General features: G+C 43.7%; 1 protein-coding gene across 1 annotated transcript in view; it reads right to left on the bottom strand.

The window, feature by feature from the left end:
• Positions 1–11396, bottom strand: part of LOC124137739 (calmodulin-binding transcription activator 2-like) — a 32928-nt gene extending 21532 nt beyond the window's left edge. The window contains exons 1-7 of the mRNA XM_048402711.1: positions 10900–11396; positions 5705–5793; positions 5312–5325; positions 2834–2901; positions 1684–1819; positions 824–895; positions 92–230 (exon numbers count right to left, since the gene is read on the bottom strand). Coding sequence (XP_048258668.1) covers positions 92–230; positions 824–895; positions 1684–1819; positions 2834–2901; positions 5312–5325; positions 5705–5793; positions 10900–11396 — 1015 coding nt within the window. The remainder of the gene's footprint in view (positions 1–91; positions 231–823; positions 896–1683; positions 1820–2833; positions 2902–5311; positions 5326–5704; positions 5794–10899) is intronic.
• Between the last annotated feature and the right edge of the window lie 11363 nt (positions 11397–22759).

Genomic DNA, 22759 nt, shown 5'->3' with positions numbered 1-22759 from the left:
GATTATTTTCAGTTTGAAATCATACAGCTGGAACATTGATGAGTGTGGCGTTAAACAAGAAAGCTAATTCCGAAGCCCTCTGTCAACTCACACATCGGCCTGAGCTGATCAACAAGTTCCTCCTTGGTCCATTCTTTCTTCTCCATGTCGTAAGATAAAACAGGAATGCTCAGTTTGGTGTTGTCAGGGTAGGGGACATTCAGGTAGTGGACAAGAACGATGTCAGGATTCTGAAACAGGTCAGGCCATACAGGTACACAGGTACAATATATCGCAAATTTTCCATTTCAATATTATTTAAACTAATACAGGTGTGTGGGTTGCGAAACATAATGTAATGTAAGTGTCTTTCCAATAGTCAACTTTCCCTTATGTCTTTGAGCTACAATCGAGCAGCCCCTTTCTTCCAAGATTTCAAAGAGCGTCATACGACTCTTGGTCAGAAGTTGTTTGATCAAGGTTACAACATTCAAGGCCTCCGTAAAGCTTTCAAAATGTTTTAAAAATGTGACACATCAGTGACAAAAATGGTGTATGATGCAATTACCTAATTTGACTTACACCATATCTTCCTGTGTTTTTTCAGGTTAACACTTGACTTGTCTTTGCATGTATTGGTGACGGGTGCCACCTGTGAAACAAAATACACTCACCTTTTTGCGAAACATGGTATCATCACTATTGATAGTGATTCATATACACATGCTCGTGACATTGTCGGAATCGTACAATCGACTCTGCTTTTGGTGAATTTCAGGTGAACATGGAAAGGGACCTGTCACTATTATTTACTGAACAGTAAGAAACTACACATTACACCCACCTGGAGCAACCAATAACAGCGTCTATGGAAAGTAGGGAGGATTGCCGAGTGCACGTATGAGCCATAGATACACTGAAAACAAACACAATCAGGACTCAATCAATTGAATATCAACAAATTATTCAGGTGTCCACCAACATTTAATTGTTCGCTTGTTGATTAATGCATGACGGCAGTCTGTAAATAATCGAGTCTGGACCAGATAATCCAGTGATTGACATCATGAGCATCGATCTACGCAATGGAAATACAAAGACATGCATCAACCAAGCCAGCGAACCTGACCACCTGTTGCCGTTAGTTGCCTCTTCAGACAAGCATAGTTGCCTGTTATGACAAGCATGGGTTGCTGAAGACCTATTCTACCCCAGATCTTCATGGGTCCCAATTACCTGTCAAAAGGGTTGGTGGGTATCAGATACATAGGGTCAGGAACCCATATTGTTCATGAACGGGAGGTCACATGTTTTTTAGAGGGGAGATCAATGGCCAAATGATCCTGTCTGGGTCAGACAATCCGGTGATGATGTTGCGAGTACCGAACCATGCCAGCTGGGCACAATGACACGTCTGAGCCTGACCCCCTGATCAATTCTGGTCAACGCTTACAACCAGCAGAGTGGTGGGATCAATTCAATCCTGGCATCCCAGTAATGTTAAAACAATGGGGAAATTAGGAAATTTGTACAAGCACACAGGAATTTGTACTAGCCCAGAGGCATTTGTAGTAGCCCCGGGTTAGTGGGAAAGTGGGCTAGTATTATTTCCAACCCTGATGTATCGGACACCTACAGATAGACTATTGCAGAGTGGGGCGTGAAGCCAGAGTGACAGCACAACGCCCCCGTAGTTCCCCTCACCTCCACCCCCTGCACTTTGAGCTTCATGTGATCCTCCCTGATGGTCTTGCCATCGCGCCGCTTCTTCCAGCAGTAGCCGTCCTTGCGGTACCTCACCTTGTTCCGACTGTACAGCAGCATGGAGCCACTCGGAGGCCTGAAACCATGAACCAATGCTGAACAACCATCCACGTTCCATTTGCCCTTCCCACACTTCACTTGACTCATGCTAGCAGTCCAGCTTTAGTGTAACACTAATCAAAATTGGCCCTTCTAATGCTAATCAATAGCCCTTCCAAAATTTCACCTGTCTCAAGTTGGCATACCATTTTTAACACTAATACCTGGCTCTTCAAACATTTAACGTGTCTGAAGTTGGCACACAATCTCTAACACTAATCACTGGGCCTTCTAAATTTCACTAATCTAAAGTTGCCACACCATTTCTAACACTAATTATTGCCAGGCCCTTCCAAAATTTCACTGTTTCAACCTAGCATGCCAGTGTTGATTTTCTAATGACTGGCCCATCCAAACTTCTTTTTGGCTCAGGCTAGCAGAGCAGTGTAATTTCTAATGCCCTTCCAAAAAATGTTAATTTGCATCAGATTTGCAAACCAGTGTTAATTTCTAATGCTAATGACTCAAACCCTGGAAAGCATTTTAGCATTTAGTTCAAACCCAGCTAGCTGTAACAAACTTCATATACTTTCGACAAGACGATGAGGGTTAATGTCCAACATTATTTACTTGCCCTTTTAATTTGAACTTGCCTCAGACTAGCAGACTAGTGTCAACTTGTAACATTAATCATGTTAATCACTGGCCTCAGGTTAATGGTCAGTTTACTGGAATGCTGGAAAGTTGGAACAATATGAATTGGAATCCTTTCATCAATTCCATTAAATAAATGAATATTGAAAATATATAATGTCTATGTTTTAGTATCAAGGGACATGTCAATTCCAACCACAAACTCTCTACTTTCCATTCATACTGAAATTCCATCTCTTCACCGTGACATTTAATACGACATCAAATAAACATGAGCCTCTGGCAAGCCATATTGCATGCAGATTATACACTGTTATGAGGAAATCACATATAGACAATTATTATTAACATTTTTTCTAATAAATTGTGCATCATAGATAGCACACATTGAAAATACCTGATTTTGAGTTCTCTGATCTGCCATTCTTTGTGACGATCGAATGCTATCAGCACAGATGCTATCTCCTGAAAACAAATTGTCATTGTTAAAGTCCCAAAGTCCTCCCTTGATTATTATTTAGTGCCAAGTTAAGGGAGGTGGATGGTCCTCTCAATCTCCAACATTAAACAGAATTATCCTGATCAGGGTTAAGACAAGAACCACTAAGGTCTTGACATCAATGCTGAGTTTTGAACACTGATTCAGCTCAAAGAAACTTATTTCCATATGGACACAGTATGTATTGTACATTTTTGTGTTCCATCATGTCTATTCTTGACAATATCATAACACTGTTGATTCCAATAAAATAGAATGAATTTTCAGAGAAACTTTATTTCCATATGACACATGTATTGTAAATTATGATCCATATTGGAATTTTATTCTTGACAATATCATAACACTGTCCATTCCAATTAGAATCTTTTCTCGTAGAAAAACTATAATGCCTCCATTAGATTTAAAAAGCTGCTACAAACACATCAGATCAGATCCAGTGACTGATATTAATAATGACCCATGCCATCATTGTTTGTTGTTTAATGCCGCACTCAGCAGTATTCCACTGTATGACAGCATCCTTTGAAACAGTCGCATCTGGTCCAGACAATCCAGTGACTGATATGAATAATGACCCATGCCTTTGAAACAGTCGCATCTGGACCGGACAATCCTGTGACTGATATGAATAATCGATCTATGCAACTGGGATACAATGACCTGCATCCCCCAAGTCAGTGAGCCTGACCACCCAATCCATGCTTGGGTAATCGGGTCGAACCAGGATTCAAACCCATGAACAAACCCATGTTATAGTACTAGGCCAGTACTTGGTTTTGCTCCTCAATGCCCAGCGCCAGACAGGGTAACAACAAGCACCATCCTTTATTGTCCCACCCGGGGATCGAACCACCGACCTTCTACTCTCCCAGTCTTATAAGCATGTGAGTGAGTGAGTGAGTGAGTGAGTGAGTGAGTGAGTGAGTGAGTGAGTGAAAGTTGAACACTGAAGTCAGCAATATTCCAGCATTACCACGGCAGTACATAAACGAGTCTGGGACATGGTACATGGGCATGGTATATGGGCATGGTATATGGACATGGTATATGGACAGGTATATGGACATGGTATATGGACATGTAGTGATGAAACACTTCAGATGTTGCTGTCATACTTTGTCTGGCACAACAGCACTTGTCCCTCTGACAGACATTGACTGAAATATCAGAAAGCTCCCAAGCAAGTGTACAAAACTATGGCAAATCTAGATTTCTCCTGAAAAAGAAGAGATTTTCTGGAATCCTTTGTCTCATATGTTGCCATGGTTGCAAGACAATTGAAAAAACAAAAAACATCAATATAGACCTAAATGTCAGCGGTAGTAAGCACCCTGGGAGATTGGCAAATTGACAAAGATAGGGGGCGCTTATTGAAACCACAAGTTACATTTGTTGTCAGAGACATCGAGACAACCGAAACTTTAAAGAAATGGTATGGATTTTAGATAAATGACTTTGGATAAAAAAAAGAGATAGCTAACCCATGCCCTACCACATACCTAACCCTAAGGATCGTATAGGGGTGCTTGATCAGAAAGAGGTACCTAACCCTAAGGATCGTATAGGGGTGCTTGATCGTAAAGGGGTACCTAACCCTAATGATCGTAAAGGGGTGCTTAATCGGAAAGGGGCACCTAGCCCTAATGATTGTAAATGAGTGCTTGATCGGAAAGGGGCACCTAGCCCTAATGATTGTAAATGAGTGCTTGATCGTAAAGGGGCACCTAACCCTAATGATTGTAAAGGGGTGCTTGATCGGAAAGGGGCACCTAACCCTAATGATTGTAAAGGGGTACTTGATCGGAAAGGGGCACCTAACCCTAATGATTGTAAAGGGGTACTTGATCGTAAAGGGGCACCTAGCCCTAATGATTGTAAAGGGGTGCTTGATCGGAAAGGGGCACCTAACCCTAATGATTGTAAAGGGGTGCTTGATCGTAAAGGGGTACCTAACCCTAATGATCGTAAAGGGGTACTTGATCGTAAAGGGGTACCTAACCCTAATGATCGTAAAGGGGTGCTTAATCGGAAAGGGGTACCTAACCCTAATGATTGTAAAGGGGTACTTGATCGGAAAGAGGCACCTAGCCCTTATGATTGTAAAGGGGTGCTTGGTCGGAAAGGGGCACCTAGCCCTAATGATTGTAAAGGGGTACTTGATCGGAAAGAGGCACCTAGCCCTACAGATCATAAAGGGGTGCTTGATCGTAAAGGGGTGCCTAACCCAAATGATTGTAAAGGGGTGCTTGATCGTAAAGGGGTACCTAACCCTAATGATTGTAAAGGGATACAAGATCGTAAAGGGGTGCCTAACCAATGATCGTAAAGGGGTGCTTGATCGGAAAGGGTTGTAGGTAACCTAACCTAACCTACCCAAAACCTGTGAACTGAGTGCCACAATCAACAGCCTGAGCCAATAAGTGCTAATTAAGCTGGGCCCAGTAAACTGCATTGTTGACAATAACAGTTACTCCTTCACCATTGCTGTAATATACACAAACAAAAAAGGACCTGTCATGTAAATCTATTTCGGGATTATCTATATTCGACCCCAAGTCCGCAGCAAAAGACAGTACAAATTCCCAAATTGGAACAATCTTACAATTTCTTTCCCAATTGGATTGCCAAGGGAACAAACAGAACCTTGTTTGGAATTCCAGATAAATCCTTGCTTTTATTAGAGCAGGGTGCTTAATACCACAAATACAGTATACCTCATGAAAAATACTACTGAGTACAAGGAGACCAAAGTATAAAATTGCCTACCTTTCACAATCTTCCATAAAGAAGAAAATATCAGGGCTGTGGTAAGTTGTGTCAGGAGATTGTGTCGGCGCCGCACAGCCATCTTGGGTCTGCAACAATGTCCAACACAATGAGCACAAGTGATTCACGGCCAAAACAAGTTGAAACATAATTACTCCACCACTCTTCATGCTCTGATACCTTGGTAACCAACCAAAACATCAATTTCTTGGAAATTTAGATATAAAGGTCTTAATAAAGACGTCACTTTTCCTGGTTCATGAAACTGGAATAATTACAGAACTGTTACCATGGTTACAATCAAGTGGTAACACAAAGAGACTAATGTCAACAATATTATTGACTTTTACATAAGGTTTTTAGAAAAAAACAGATGTTAAAGTAATAATCCATGATACAACAAACAGGACAGGATTGGGAGAGGGAGGGCGGGAGGGGAACCAGGGGGGAGAGGGACGAGGTTGTGTGACGTCGGTTCGGCAGGCCTGTACAGCAGCAATGGAATAAAGACAAAGAACTTGATCAATGAATGGAGCATAATGGTTTGGTTTGGTTTGGTTTGGTTTGGTTTGTTGTTTAACGCTGCTCTCAGCAATAATCCAGCTATATGACGGCGGTCTGTAAATAATCGAGTCCCAGACAATCCAGTGATTGGTATCATGAATGGAGCATAATGAATGCATATGTTACCCAGTTCACAATTGCTCACACTGACTGAAAACAATGAAGGAATCTGGGTCAGTATCTTTGTATTCGTAAGAACATGGCTGACAAAACTTGTATTGTCATCAAGTTTACAACTTGGCATGGTGCAACGATATAGCATACAACTCATCGACTATTAAAGGAATAGTTTCAGTAAAGTGTCTATGTACCTACTTAGTTCTCTCTGTTATGTATAGCAACACTGGTCTAGATGACATGAGCCCCTTTTACAATAGTTATTAATCAACAGAATGGTGAACAGGATCAAAATTAACTTTTAATAAACATCAGAACCATAAATCCTATCATTATTATATATTATCCATTATTTACAGTACAAGAAAAGTAGCTATACTTCAAGCAGCATGCACTTGGAAATGAGTTTGACAGAAACTCTTCTTTAAATATCAAGTGTTTTACATGGAAATATACTACAGAATAATACCCCAAAATGTACTATGATTAATTATGGATATCAAGACATTACACATGAATTATAATAAATGGATTTTGAGTGAAGAGCATAACATTATAACATTACAGTACAATTGAAGCGCCCTGCAAATCATTACTTAAACAAGACAACCAGAGTTGTCTCCCATACCCCTGGGACAGATAGATATACCAAATGACATAGAGGGGAAAACTAACAACATGTACACTAGCCAGGGACATAGTTTATACTTTGATTCTTCAAGCTTCAATATCTACTAGATGTGTACGTGACATGGCGGAAAGTCACGTGACCTGAGTAACCCACAAACACCTGTCTTTGGACAAAATACTGCTTGCATCCTACACTAACTTAGAACATATTGCCAAACAGACAGTTTATACAGGTTAGGCAACATAATCATCCTATATGCATAACTGGAGCCCTAAAACTAGGGTCTTTACCATGAAGAACCTTCTCTACCATGTCGTCTGCCAACGCCTACATACCGTGCGGGTAGTGCGAACATGAAATAATGAAATTATTCGAACTAACCATTTTCCAGTGTTTACAAATATAGTATTTTCAAATCTAGGTTACCTTATTATATTATTAGGTACTTTATTACTTATAGTGCAGCCTTATTTCGACCATAAATTGTAATACAAGCCAGAAAACAATGAAGAAATCTGGGTCAGTATCTTTGTATTGTTAAGAACATGGCTGACAAAGCTGCATCAGCCAATGAGGTAAACACATTTGGTCGTGATGTGACGCTAATTAAGTTGCATGAACCTGGAAGACTGACAGAGTTGTTCCCCTTAGCCCATTGCCAAGACAAATGATACATGCTTAAAGAATTACTCTGGGCAAGATTTCCAGCAATGGGACACCAGTATGAGACACCAGTATTAGTTTGAATGTGAGGGGTAGGGGCCTTGAACAAATACATTTCCAACAGAAGAAAAGTACTTTATACAACACATACTCATTATAAAGGGTCGTGTTTTTGTCAGAAATACGGTAGTTGAACACTTAGGTTTGTTTACACTGAAGGGCGTGATGAATGGTGCATGTTGATTAATGATAGCAGAGTGCCGTTCTTATGTCGGATGAAATACGGTAATAATATTGTTTAAACTGTTATAGGGCGCGGTCAGTGTGTGAAGGTAGGCATTGATCATCCATCCATACAAGAATACAGGAAGCACACTGCCTGCTTCTTCGCAACGAAAACACTTGCAACATGCACCAGAGAGCGGCAGAAACAGGTGACACTTTCTGTGATGAAAGTTAAGAAGTTGCAAACGGCCAAAGGAAGGACAAGGTTTGGAACATGCAATGATGCATGCTTCGTCCCTGTTTTGACAGAATGGCCGCTCTGTGCGGGAAATAAAGACGTTGAGTGAAATATATGAATGAACTTACCTTCAGATGCATGTGCATAATCGTTCCCTCCGTCGATGGAGACGCGACAAGACCGAGGGAGCACGCGTGTGTTTGACGATGCCAGCCAGAGAGAAATTCCGTGTGTCGCCATTGCCAGCTGACGGAGGAAATGACGGCCTTGACATTAGTGATCTCGACTGTGATTGGTGCTTTGCCGCTTCCTTCCGGGTGGCTTGGTGCCGGCTGTCTAAACTGCGTTTTTTGGCGGTCGGCGCAGTGCCCAGATGCTCTCGGCGTAGCCGGTGGCCTTTGAGTGGCTTGGTACCGGCTGGCTAAACTGCGTTTTTTGGCGGTCGGTGCAGTGCCGAGATGCTCTTAGTGTAGCCGGTGTGGCCACGTGGTGGATTTGCGCGAAAAGTGGAAAGAAGTGGTCAAAAATGGAAAGAAGTCGACAAAAGTGGATCTACATGTACGATGAATAAAAGATATTTCCTATGTTGGGAAAAATAAAGTATGATTATGCAATAATTTGTTTTACAGACAACCGAATTGAAGATGTGAAGGTAAAATAATGCAGAGTATAAAACCTGAAGACGAGGTGTAAAATAAATGGTGACAATTGGAAAGAGAGTTAAAGCTGCATTGAATAGCAAAAAGCCGAAATAGCCCGAAAAACAGGAAAGGCAAGAAAGACAAGAAATAAGTATGCCACGAACGTCCAAGAAGTAAAATGAAAGTAGACTCAATATACTGACTTCGTTCTGAAACACTGTAAAATAGTTGCTAAAAAAAAATATATTTTGGTTGTGGAGATTTTTTTTTTAAAAATGTGATGAAACTCAAGTGAAGTGAAGTGAAGTGAAGTGAAGTGAAGTGAAGTGAAGTGAAGTGAGAATATTTGTAACTATATCGTGTTCTGTTCGAAAGCGAAGCGGTAACCATGGGCGTAAAAGCGGGGCCGGAGCGGGGTAAAAGCGGGGCCCGGGTAATGGAGCCAAAACAAGGGAAAGGGAGAAAAGCGATTAGTCGGCCAATGAAAAGAGAGCGATTCGATTGGCTCGGGTTGAGGGTTGAGAGTTGAGTACGGGGTTCATGTAGTATGTAAGAAGTCCCTTGAAAAAAGAGTTCCTATTAAAAAGGGGGTTTGCACCCAGTCAGGGTGTCCCCGAGCCAAAGCAAGCGGTGCCAAGAGACCGACGACTAAACCTGGAGGCACAAGCACTTCCGAAAGGACCGAAAAGGAGCCCGAAGTTGATTTCCAGACGGGTGTGAAATGTCTGGAAAACACCCTTTCTATTAATAAACGTTCGGATATAACGCGAGATTAATAAGATGACTGGTGGCGACATTAGGGCTGTGAAACAACACGTTCTGGCTTATGTGCCACAGGATCGTTTGTCTGGCCATGGAATAATTTCCTTGGAGGTTATAACCTCGCAGCATGCTCTCTTAACCACCGGTGCAGGTTTGCGTCCTGGGGCCTCCAATTGAATAGCATAGGTACGATGCACGTTGCATGATATTTCAAGTTTTTTAAATACGCCAAAGATGCCTAAACCACAAAGACAGATGCTATCGATTGATTTGAAAGCAGAAAGAGCAACACTGTTTGCTGGATATGAGTAATTTTTATGGAATGGTATATGTTATATTTACATAGGCCTTACCACATCTCAGGGCACTTTATGAAGTATAAATAAAAAAATACGTTTCGTTGATGTCATGACAACTGTTGTTTGATATAATGCGAAAGCCATGAAACATGTGGACAGTGCTTGACTATGTGCTGCATTTGCTACAGGAAAGCTGTTGGATGTTACGGATGGCCCTACCATGATGTTGAAATAGCGTGTTACTGATTAAAGACAGTTTCCTCTGAGAACGTAACATTGAAACACCTTGCTGTGTAGCGGTTCCGCGTTGTGGCTTCAGGCCACAGTTGCCTTGTGAACTTGTGTTAAAGAAGAGGCTTCAGGCCACGGTTGCCTTGTGAACTTGTGTTAAAGAAGAGGCTTCAGGCCACGGTTGCCTTGTGAACTTGTGTTAAAGAAGAGGCTTCAGGCCACGGTTGCCTTGTGAACTTGTGTTAAAGAAGAGGCTTCAGGCCACAGTTGCCTTGTGAACTTGTATTAAAGAAGAGGCTTCAGGCCACGGTTGCCTTGTGAACTTGTATTAAAGAAGAGGCTTCAGGCCACGGTTGCCTTGTGAACTTGTATTAAAGAAGAGGTGACTAAAACTCATACAGTATCAGTTAGGGAGACTGAACGGCTTTTGCTGGATAATGTTGCACAATGTTGAACAATGTTGCACAATGTTGCACATGATATTCATCATAGCTACTAAAGTTTCATCTGTTATCAGATGATTGTCAGCTGGGAAAGGCATAAGTGTACTGGCCCGGAACATCCATACACACGTCCACACGAGACAGGTGATTGTGCGGCGTCTCTCCTGTGTCTGAGAGACCTTTTGTAGACAGACAATACTAAAAATGGCCCGGGCCTGTCCTTGTCGTAACAGGGGTTGTGGATAGGACTGAACTGAGTGAAGCGGCAGAAAAGTATCTGAAAAATAGCCGTTCACCGAAACCAACTTGAATACTGCGGCTTCAAGCCTAATCCTAGATTTGAAGTCTAGCAAGCAAGCAAGCAAGCAAGCAAATAATTACTTCGGTTTGGCTGATGTCGACTTCCGGTTTGCCTTATTTATGGTTCCGGTGTGGCTTATTTCCGGATACGGTTTGCCTGATTTCCGCATACGGTTTGCCTGATTTTTCCGGTTCCGGTGTGCATTATTTCCGGTTCCGGTGTGGCTTATTTCCGGTTCAGGTTTGCCTGATTTCCGGTTCCGGTGTGCATTATTTCCGGTTCCGGTGTGGCTTATTTCCGGTTCCGGTTTGCCTGATTTCCGGTTCCGGTGTGCATTATTTCCGGTTCCGGTGTGCATTATTTCCGGTTCCGGTTTGCCTGATTTCTTGTTCTCGTGTGCCTTATTTCCTGTTCCGGTGTGCATGATTTTCGGTTCCGGTGTGGCTATTTCCGGTTCAGGTTTGCCTGATTTCCGGTTCCGGTGTGCATTATTTCCGGTTCCGGTGTGCATTATTTCCGGTTCCGGTTTGCCTGATTTCTTGTTCTCGTGTGCCTTATTTCCTGTTCCGGTGTGCATGATTTTCGGTTCCGGTGTGGCTATTTCCGGTTCAGGTTTGCCTGATTTCCGGTTCCGGTGTGCATTATTTCCGGTTCCGGTCTGTCGGACTTCCGGATCCGGTTTCCCTGATTTCTGGTTCCCGTGGTTCCCATGGTTCCCGTGGTTCAAGGGTGCATTATTTTCGGATCCGGTTTGCCTGATTTCTGGTTCCGGTTTGCCCTATTTCCAGTTCCGGTGTGGCCTATTTCCGGTTCCGGTCTGTCTGACTGACTTCCGGGTCCGGTTTGCCTGATTTCGAGTAACCGTGTGCATTATTTTCGGATCCGGTTTGCCTGATTTTCGGATCCGGTTTGCCTGATTTCTGGTTCCGGTTTGCCCTATTTCCGGTGTGGCTTATTTCCGGTTCCGGTTCCGGTTTGCTTGATTTCCGGTTCCGTCGTGCCTGATCCTGATTTCGGCCAGGCAACTGGTTAGTTTGTGGGGACGTTTGGTGCCCAATGCGTCATTATGTGTAAGTTGTTTCGGAATTGAAGAAGGGCCATATGTTTACTCCTCTTTTACACGTATTAATAATTGAATAACTATTGTTAACATCGACGGCCTGGATTCAAGTAGAATCTTTATTACAAAGGTTCGTGTGTATATAAGTTTAAACTGTGAGAGTGATGCCAATAGTGGCCTTGTAGACACCCTAACAACAAATAATTTAAATTCATGATTTTGATTTGATTTCTGAATCAAATTTAAATGTGTTTTGAAGTGCCAACTTTGTTCATGTTCAATGTATCAAGGCATTTAAAGTTTCTATCAACATTCTATCCTGTTTGCAGGTTTTCATAAAGAGGATAAAATAACACATTCTGTGTTGGCCCAATGGTTCACAGGTCTGAAGTGTCCAGCTGTGCAGGATACGAAGCCTTGCCAGGGCAGCTGGTCTGTGGTGCTGAGTGTGTCTATAGTTCATAAATATATAGTTCAAAACAGGACTAAATCCTAATAATCCATCGAGAATGACTCAGTACCTGTGTCACACTTTGCAAGCATGCGCATGTGATGTTTGTTCTGATTCTAAGGATCACATCACCCAAACAACAGCTAACCTAAGAAGATTTTTTGGAACATTTGGTCAAAGGATGCCAAAAGGGGTAGCCAAATTAGCCATAGTTCCCAAGCACACTCAAAATGGAGCCCAACCCTTGCCCTGGTTCCCTAACCCTAAGACACAAAATGGAGCCCAACCCATGCCCTGGTTCCCTAACCCTAAGACACAAAATGGAGCCCAACCCTTGCCCTGGTTCCCTAACCCTAAGACACAAAATGGAGCCCAACCCTTGCCCTGGTTCCCTAACCCTAAGACACAAAATGGAGCCCAACCCTTGCCCTGGTTCCCTAACCCTAAGACACAAAATGGAGCCCAACCCATGCCCTGGTTCCCTAACCCTAAGACACAAAATGGAGCCCAACCCTTGCCCTGGTTCCCTAACCCTAAGACACAAAATGGAACCCAACCCATGCCCTGGTTCCCTAACCCTAAGACACAAAATGGAGCCCAACAAATGCCCTGGTTCCCTAACCCTAAGACACAAAATGGAGCCCAACAAATGCCCTGGTTCCCTAACCCTAAGACACAAAATGGAGCCCAACCCTTGCCCTGGTTCCCTAACCCTAAGACACAAAATGGAGCCCAACCCATGCCCTGGTTCCCTAACCCTAAGACACAAAATGGAGCCCAACCCTTGCCCTGGTTCCCTAACCCTAAGACACAAAATGGAGCCCAACCCATGCCCTGACACCGGAACCAGAAATAAGCCAAACCGGAACTGGAAATCAGGCACACTGGAACCGGACATCAGGCACAATGGAAGTGGAATGCAGGCAGGCAGGCAGGCAGGCAGGCAGGCAGGCAGGCACACCCAGCTCACCTCGCACAGTGTATAGTGAAAACAATAGCAATAGGCATTACATGTATCCAGTATGTACCCTATGAAGATACCAGGACTCACAAGTTCCACAAAGGAGCAGGAAGGGGAGGGGGTTTGGTAGAGGAGGGAGAGGGGGAGCGGTCGTTTCTGTCACCTGGGGTGGGTTGGGGGTGTCATCCCATCCCATGGATCTGGTCTCCAGGGTGAGACACAATGTCATGTCACAGACAGTTACAGTAACAGGCGATCGACAGATACTGGAAGAAAGTCACACTGACCTACTATTGTTATCATTAAATTGCCATACACAACTTTCCTAATTGATGCCCCAAGGATAGCATGACCTTGGGTAAAGAGCGTGGCTTCAAAAGCAAAATGATCGATTTCTGACTAAATCTGAATGCATCCTTCCCATTTACTTGGCTGCTAATTTATTTTATTTTTTTTATTTTTTTTATTTGGGGTGGGGTGGGGTGGGGTGGGGTGGGGGTGGCGGTGGGGGTGGCGGTGGGGGGTGTTTGTTGTTTAACGCCAAACTCAGCAATATCCTAGCGATAGGATGGCGTTCTGTAAATAATCGAGTCTGGACCAGACAATCCAGTGATTGACATAATGAACATCGGTCTAGGTAACTGGGATACAATGAGATGAATCAATAAATTCACGTCATTTGTCGTGTTTAGAGTAAACGTTAGTCAACTTACAGTGTTACTTTTACTTCAATTATTTGAGTTGATTCTTTTGTTTGACTTTGACAGTGACTCAGTAGTTACAACAAAGTTTAGCTTAATATTGTAGATACATTATTACTTTGTCAGGCTTTCAGCTGTGTGCAATCTACAGCCTACATCTTACATACCAACTTGGTGAGGCCTTGTACAGTTGATCATATACCTTATAGTCAGGTTTTACCTTGACTTACAAAAGTGGGGGCCAAGGGGACCCCTAATAATGAATTTTAAGGGTCCTTGCAGACAATATGAGGGTCCTGTAAGTGACGAAATGGTGTAGAGTACTGTAACAGATAATTACTTTACACTGTAAAAACTGTGTTTAGAATGTAAACACACAAGACATCTATAGATCTATAAACAACAACAACGACGACAACAACAACAACGACAACAGTCTGTCTCCGTAGCACAGGTAGTAAGAAGGACTACCAACCAAGAGCTTGCGGGTCCGTATGTAAAACTATTATTAAACATATTCCATCAGTGTCTTGTTGGCTATAACTAACGACACTTCTCTCTGGTGGCAATGAAGTTATACCTGCTTACCGTAATAGGCACTAAACATTGTTAAGTTAGGCCTATACATGTCAAAATTATGGGACAAGGAACATTTGTTCCAAACACATTTTACACAGTGTAGAGCCTGGAATGAATCAATGACCACGTGGACAGTGGTCATTATTGGTGGATAAAATGACTGACGCCCATAACTGTTCCCATTGGCTGAAGGCACAATGAATATTGTGAACCTGCATGGTCACCTGGATTAAACTTCCAAGGGCAAATCCACAATCCACAATCCACTACCCCATACACCCAAAACACCCGGTAGTCAAATTCGTATATTGCTTGTCAAACCTTTCAATCCACATGGGTATTACATCCATACAGGCTCACGCACCTGTCTACAGTCTGTCCAAGTGTTATAACGTGGCTAGGGCAGATTCACCATAGACTTCTCGTCCACCGTGAGTTGGAGCGACTGTATTGCACGTGGTTGAAACGTGCTTGACATGACACAGTTGGGGGTACACTGAACAGCAGAAACTTGGCAATATAAACTCCTGTTGTCTGTATATAATGCAAACAGCCAGGGGAATTGGGGATAAAATACTCTTGCACGTCCCCATACTCTCCATATAAGATCCTGGAACTTCATTTTGTAAAAGCTTTTAAACTTTATAATCCACATTTTCTACCATACTCCAGCAACACACTTTCAAATCACAAAATCTAACATAGATTTTGTAAATTCTTTTGAACGTAAAATATAAGTATGGTAAAATGAAATATTGAAACTATGGTGAAATATATGTCATGCCAAACAATTCACATATTTTAATTATTAGGCTTGTGTCGAGGTGATCAAATCACAATTTATTATTACAAGTATGAGGGGAATTACACGCCAAGGTGAGCGGAATTTGTAGAAACTGAAGCATTGCCAGTAACACGACCAGCTGGATTACCTGTCCTTTTATAGCTATTATTGTTGACGTTTTATGACGAAGGACTGGTGACGTTGAATAATTTCCCGTCTGTAATTGGCTAATGTCAAATGGCTATTCTGTTCCCTTCTGGTCTATTGTTAATGTCAAATTTTGTTTCGTCACTATATGGCAGAAATACTGCCGATGTGACGTTAAACTTTAACTCACTCACTCACTCACTCACTCCCTTCTGCTCGTTCCGACTGCCTGTCACGTGGCGTCCGGAAGTAAGCGGAATTACCTACTGGTGTCGACTCTATAGTTTAAGAAAATCTGCATTGTGTGTAAACAGTCATATTTGGACCAGACAATCCAGTGATTGGTGTAACGAGTAACAGGCAGTGTCAGCCTACTCACTGAGCCTGCAGACCAACCCATCCATTGACTTGCCTCCTTCCATTGCCACTGGCACAGGTTGATGGGGATCAATTCTACCCCTGAGTACCGAGTACAACCACCACCCCCACCCCAAACACCCCCCCACCCCACCCCAACACCACCCCACCCAACCTCACCCACCCCACCCCACCCCACCCCACCCCCACCCCCAAACACCCCCCCACCCCACCCCCACCCCAAAACACCCCCAAACACCCCACCCCCACCCCACCCCAACACCACCCCACCCAACCTCACCCACCCCACCCCACCCCACCCCCACCCCCAAACACCCCCAAACACCCCCCCACCCCACCCCAACACCACCCCACCCAACCTCACCCAACCTCACCCCCCCCACCCCACCCCACCCCCACCCCCAAACACCCCACCCCACCCCCAAACATCCCCCCCCCCCCCCCCCCCCCCACACACACACACACACACACCTCCCTCCCACAAGGAAAGCACAATCTATTTTAATAAAGTAAGACTCAAAAATAATGAACACTTTTATCTATAATAAAAAGTAAATCATTTATACATTCGATGATATGTGTTTTGTAGACATATACCGAATGTTATCTTTTTATAGCTATTTCAGGTTGGTGTTGTTGTTGAACGCCACACTTAGTAATATTCCAGCTACACGACGGCCATCTGTAAATAATCGATTTTGGATCAGACAATCTTGTGATCAACACTATGATCATCGATCCACTTAAATGAGATTCCAGGACAGACAATCAACCAAGTCACTGAGCCTGACCTATATTCCTATCCGGAACCCAGACGGGTAGGGCTACCGGTAGTTGATATATATCAAAATGTAACTCTTTATATACATGTAGCTTACACATACAATATCAAAAGACAACCCCATCGTAATTTGGACAGTTTCAAGATTTTGTTCAAATGCATACAGTGTTACACAGGTTATCAATGCGTGGGTTTATCTGATATTGACAGGGTCAGCCACTGTGAACCATGCCTCGTGTTTTTACGTTCCGAGCAGCCATGATAAGAGACAGGCTCTGTTGAAACTAAAGTGACACTGGTACATGACATTCACGTGTCCCATTCCACTGGCCATATCCTGGCCTCATCACTGGCAGCCAAGGATGCAGATAGATTTAGACAAAGTCAGATACAAAGAGGTGGATATAGATGCTGCTTGCTACTTCTTGCTTCCTCCCTCCCTCACTCCCTCCCTCACTCACTCACTCACTCACTCACTCACTCACTCACTCACAAAGATTTTATTCTACATTTGGGAAAAAGAACTGGAAACTGTAGGCAACTATATACATGTCTGTTTGTTTGTTTGTTTGTTTGTTTGTTTGTTTGTTTGTTGTGCAACGCCGCACTCAGCAATATCCCAGCTATATGACGGCGGTCTGTAAATAATCGAGTCTGAACCAGACAATCCAGTGATTGACATCATGAGCATCGATCTATGCAACTGTTTTACGATCACATGTATCAACCAAGTCAGCGAGCCTGACCACCTGATCCCGTTAGTTGCCTCTAACAACAAGCATAGTCGCCTTTTACAGCAAGTATGGGTTGCTGAAGACCTATTCTACCCCGGCTATGTACGTCTTGCTTATAGTGTTGGATATAGTTGTGAGCTTGACACGTGACACGCTTTAGGAAGCGCATGATGCACATTAGAAGTCACATAAAAGCCTTTTCAGCAGTATTCTTTTTAAAGGTCTGCCCATTGGCTTACAAAAGCATGATATAGACTTAGCCCAAGAATAAAATAACATATTTGATACCCAAACAAAACAATCAACACCTAATGTGATAACACTGATTAAATACCCCATGGCCCCAAAACATGCCTGGAGAACCGATTGTAAATATTCATGATTTAAAATGTCCCAATTATTGTCTAAAATACACTCAGTTAAATTAAGATACAATTATAATTAGAAAATTGCTGAATGTGGCGTTAAACATCAAACAAACAAGATACAATTAACTTGCAAGTTTGTAAAATATTTAGTGATTTGGGTGTCATTAATTACATCACACGTTGCTTTATAATGTGCTGCAATGGTTTGTTAAATACACCCGTGGCCACAGGTATAATTATACATTTACCAAACAAAATATATCCGACCAACAAATAAATCATTTGTTGTGGCCTCATGAGCAAACTGTTGGATACGGGAGCCTCTCACCAGAGGCTACCAAGTGTATGTCTGTTTCAAAGTTTCCGTGCTATAATCTGTCAATCAATCAGATGGCTCGGTGACAAATCTAAACGTCGCCATGGAGACGCTATACCAGCTCCTAACTGGACCTGCACCAGATCTCCCACATACATTGACTCATGCAGGAAACTGATTTACAGAATGCTTGGAGTCCAATGTTAAACTTGGATGTGAAGAACTGTCCTTTAACTTGTTTGACAATGAACTGAGTGTATCAAGACAATTGCCATCCCCGTCAGGATAATTGAGAACTATTGTCCGTACGAAACGGTGTTCTCATGAGTAAGGATAAGATATATGGAATAAGGATTGACGTTTCAGTACAGGTTCTAACGCCCTTATAGTCCAGTAATTAAAAGGTCAAGGTTCAACAAAATTGTCGGAAAGGTTTATTGCTGGATTTTGGTGCCTTGACACCTATACATTAAAACAAAAGTAGTTTACCAAAATCGGACGTGGGGAACTATCTGAAAATAGGTCAAATCCAAGATGGCCGCCAACAAAAGTAATTATAGTCATAAAAATGGAACCAATAGCAATAAAAACATTTATGATGATTCTTTCTATATCAGCTTGACAGGATAAATGCAAAGGAATGTATATTTATCAATGTTGAACTGAAAATTCACATAGAAAGTTAAAATAATGCCTCAAAATGACGAAAAAGTACACAAATGTGTTAATATCAGTAATTCTTGCAGAAGATGAACCGATTTATTATAATGTTGACGTTTTACATATATAAGCATACAGTGTCTTGTCTTCACATAAATAATCAAGTTAGAAAATAAAAATCCCAAAGTATCCCCTTCTTCAAAATGGCGGCCGAGCAGACAGTGTTTTGAAGCATGTGGACAATGCAAAGGGGTGACATGTTTAAATGGACCCATTCATGACTGTTCTGACATTACTGAATAATCGTCTCTTCATGTCCAGTATATGAGTGTGAATATAAAGACTATCTTGAACTTTAGACATTTAAATTGATACTAAGTTTGACTTGTAAACTTTAGTATTGCAGGGTTATTCACTCTTTATAGGCCTGTGTTAAGTATTTTATAGTCCGATATGGAACAGTTGCATTTGTTTCACTTTTCAGGCAGCCATAATTTATTTCTGTGAAAGATTTCACTTCAAACAATTTGTTAAATATACATTCCTCTGTGTTGATCCTAGCAAGTTGATTATAAATAGACTCATCATCCATGTTAAGATTTTGATTGATTCAATGTTTTCACTTTTTCGATTTTCGTTTGTTTTGATGGTGGCCATCTTGGATTGGACCTATTTTGGGTGTTTCCCAAAGTCAAATTTTGGTAAACTGTTGTTGTTTTTTTAATAAACCTATCAAGTCACTGAAATGCGTTAAAAAAACGTTTCCGTCAATTTTGTTGATGGAAAATATTTACAGATACATGCTGGGGAGGGGTGGGTGGGTAGGTACAGATACATGGTGGTGAGGGGTGGTTGGATACAGATTCATGGCGGTGTGGGTTGGCCGGGTACAGATTCATTGTGGTGAGGGATGGGTGGGTACAGATTCATGGTGGTGAGGGCCGGGTGGGTACAGATTCATGGTGGTGAGGGCCGGGTGGGTACAGATTCATGGTGGTGTAGGGTGGGTGGGCGGGTACAGATGCATGGTGGTGAGGGGTGGGTCGGTACAGATTCATGGTGTTGAGGGCCGGGTGGGTACAGATTCATGGTGGTGAGGGCCGGGTGGGTACAGATTCATGGTGGTGAGGGCCGGGTGGGTACAGATTCATGGTGGTGTAGGGTGGGTGGGCGGGTGGGTGGGTACAGATTCATGGTGGTGAGGGTTGGGTCGGTACAGATTCATGGTGGTGTAGGGTGGGTGGGCGGGTACAGATGCATGGTGGTGTAGGGTGGGTGGGCGGGTACAGATGCATGGTGGTGAGGGCCGGGTGGGTACAGATTCATGGGGGTGAGGGCCGGGTGGGTACAGATTAATGGCGGTGTGGGGTGGGTGGATGGGTGGGTGGGTACAGATTCATGGCGGTGTGGGGTGGGTGGGTACAGATTCATGGTGGTGAGGGCCGGGTGGGTACAGATTCATGGTGGTGAGGGCCGGGTGGGTACAGATTCATGGTGGTGTAGGGTGGGTGGGCGGGCGGGTACAGATGCATGGTGGTGAGGGGTGGGTCGGTACAGATTCATGGTGGTGAGGGCCGGGTGGGTACAGATTCATGGTGGTGAGGGCCGGGTGGGTACAGATTAATGGCGGTGTGGGGTGGGTGGATGGGTGGGTGGGTACAGATTCATGGCGGTGTGGGGTGGGTGGGTACAGATTCATGGTGGTGAGGGGTGGGTGGGTACAGATACACGGTGGTGTGGGGTGGGTGGGTACAGATTCATGGTGGGTGGGTGGGTGGGTGGGTGGGTGGGTGGGTGGGTACAGATACACGGCAGTGTGGGGTGGGCGGGTACAGATTCATGGTGGTGAGCGGTGGGTGGGTACAGATACATGGTGGTCTGGGGTGGGTGGGTCCAGATACATGGTGGTGAGGGGTGGTCGGGTACAGATACACGGTGGTGTGGGGTGGGCGGGTACAGATTCATGGTGGTGTGGGGTGGGCGGGTGCAGATTCATGGTGGTGAGGGGTGGGCCCGTACAGATACATGGTGGTGTGGGGTGGTCGGGTACAGATACACGGCAGTGTGGGGTGGGCGGGTACAGATTCATGGTGGTGAGCGGTGGTCGGGTACAGATACACGGTGGTCTGGGGTGGGTGGGTCCAGATACATGGTGGTGAGGGGTGGTCGGGTACAGATACACGGTGGTGTGGGGTGGGTGGGTACAGATACATGGTGGTGAGGGGTGGGTGGGTACAGATACATGGTGGTGAGGGGTGGGCGGGTACAGATTCATGGTGTTGAGGGATGGATGGGTACAGATACATGGTGGTGAGGGGTGGGCGGGTACAGATTCATGGTGTTGAGGGATGGATGGGTACAGATTCATGGTGGTGTAGGGTGGGCGGGTACAGATACATGGTGGTGAGGGGTGGGCGGGTACAGATACATGGTGGTGAGGGGTGGGCGGGTACAGATTCATGGTGTTGAGGGATGGATGGGTACAGATACATGGTGGTGAGGGGTGGGCGGGTACAGATTCATGGTGTTGAGGGATGGATGGGTACAGATTCATGGTGGTGTAGGGTGGGCGGGTACAGATACATGGTGGTGAGGGGTGGGCGGGTACAGATACATGGTGGTGAGGGGTGGGCGGGTACAGATACATGGTGGTGAGGGGTGGGCGGGTACAGATTCATGGTGTTGAGGGATGGATGGGTACAGATTCATGGTGGTGTAGGGTGGGCGGGTACAGATACATGGTGGTGTAGGGTGGGTGGGTACAGATACATGGTGGTGAGGGGTGGGCGGGTACAGATTCATGGTGTTGAGGGATGGATGGGTACAGATTCATGGTGGTGTAGGGTGGGCGGGTACAGATACATGGTGTTGAGGGCTAGGCGAGTGAAAATATCACTTTCCCAACTTCAGAAACTCATTCTTTCACGCTGTTTAAAGTCTATAATAAATAGCCTTTCCAGCTATACTACTGTTGCATTTGTAAGACTTGCCTTGAAATGGCGTAGAATTGTCATGTTTGGTGATTTACGAAGGACGCGTAATAAAAGACACACAATATTCATACTTGGAATATCTCCTAAGAAGCCATCATACTATCATTTGGGTAAGTATGTTAACGATACACTTATTTCCACGGGAGAAATAGCCTTTCACTTTATAGTGCTGTTGTGTATGCGCTGTGTATGCGCTGTGTACGACTTGCCTTGAAATGGCGTAGAATTGTCTCGTTTGGAGATTTACGAAGGACGCGTAATAATAGACACACAATATTTGTACTTGGATTATCTCCTGAGAAGCCATCATACTATCATTTGGGTAAGTATGTATACGATACACTTATTTCCACGGGAGAAATAGCCTTTCACTTTATAGTGCTGTTGCGTTTGCGCTGTGTACGACTTGCCTTAAAATGTCGTAGAATTGTCTCGTTTGGTGATTTACGAAAGACGTGTAATAATAGACACACAATATTTGTACTTGAGATATCTCCTGAGAAGCCATCATACTATCATTTGGGTACGTATGTATAAGATACACTTATTTCCACGGGAGAAATAGCCTTTCACTTTATAGCGCTGTTGTGTATGCGCTGTGTACAACTTGCCTTGAAATGGAGTAGAATTGTCTCGTTTGATGATTTACGAAAGACGCGTAATAATAGACACACAATATTCGTACTTGGAATATCACCTAAGAAGCCATCATACTTTCATTTGGGTAAGTATGTATACGATACACTTATTAACACAGGAAAAATAGCCTTTCACTTTATAGTGCTGTTGTGTATGCGCTGTGTACGACTTGCCTTGAAATGGCATATAATTGTCTCGTTTGGTGAGTTACGAAAGACGCGTAATAATAGACACACAATATTCGTACTTGGAATATCTCCTGAGAAACCACCATACTATCATTTGGGTAAGTATGTATACGATACACTTATTTCCACGGGAGAAAAAGCCTTTCACGTTATAGTTCTGTTGCGTATGCGCTGTGTACGACTTGCCTTGAAAAGGCACA

Source organism: Haliotis rufescens, unplaced genomic scaffold, assembly GCF_023055435.1.
Source record: "Haliotis rufescens isolate VD_foot unplaced genomic scaffold, xgHalRufe1.0.p SCAF_29, whole genome shotgun sequence".
In the NCBI taxonomy this organism is placed as follows: domain Eukaryota; kingdom Metazoa; phylum Mollusca; class Gastropoda; order Lepetellida; family Haliotidae; genus Haliotis; species Haliotis rufescens.
The sequence above is the reverse complement of the archived record's forward strand: the minus strand, read 5'-3'. Positions and strand labels throughout refer to the sequence as shown.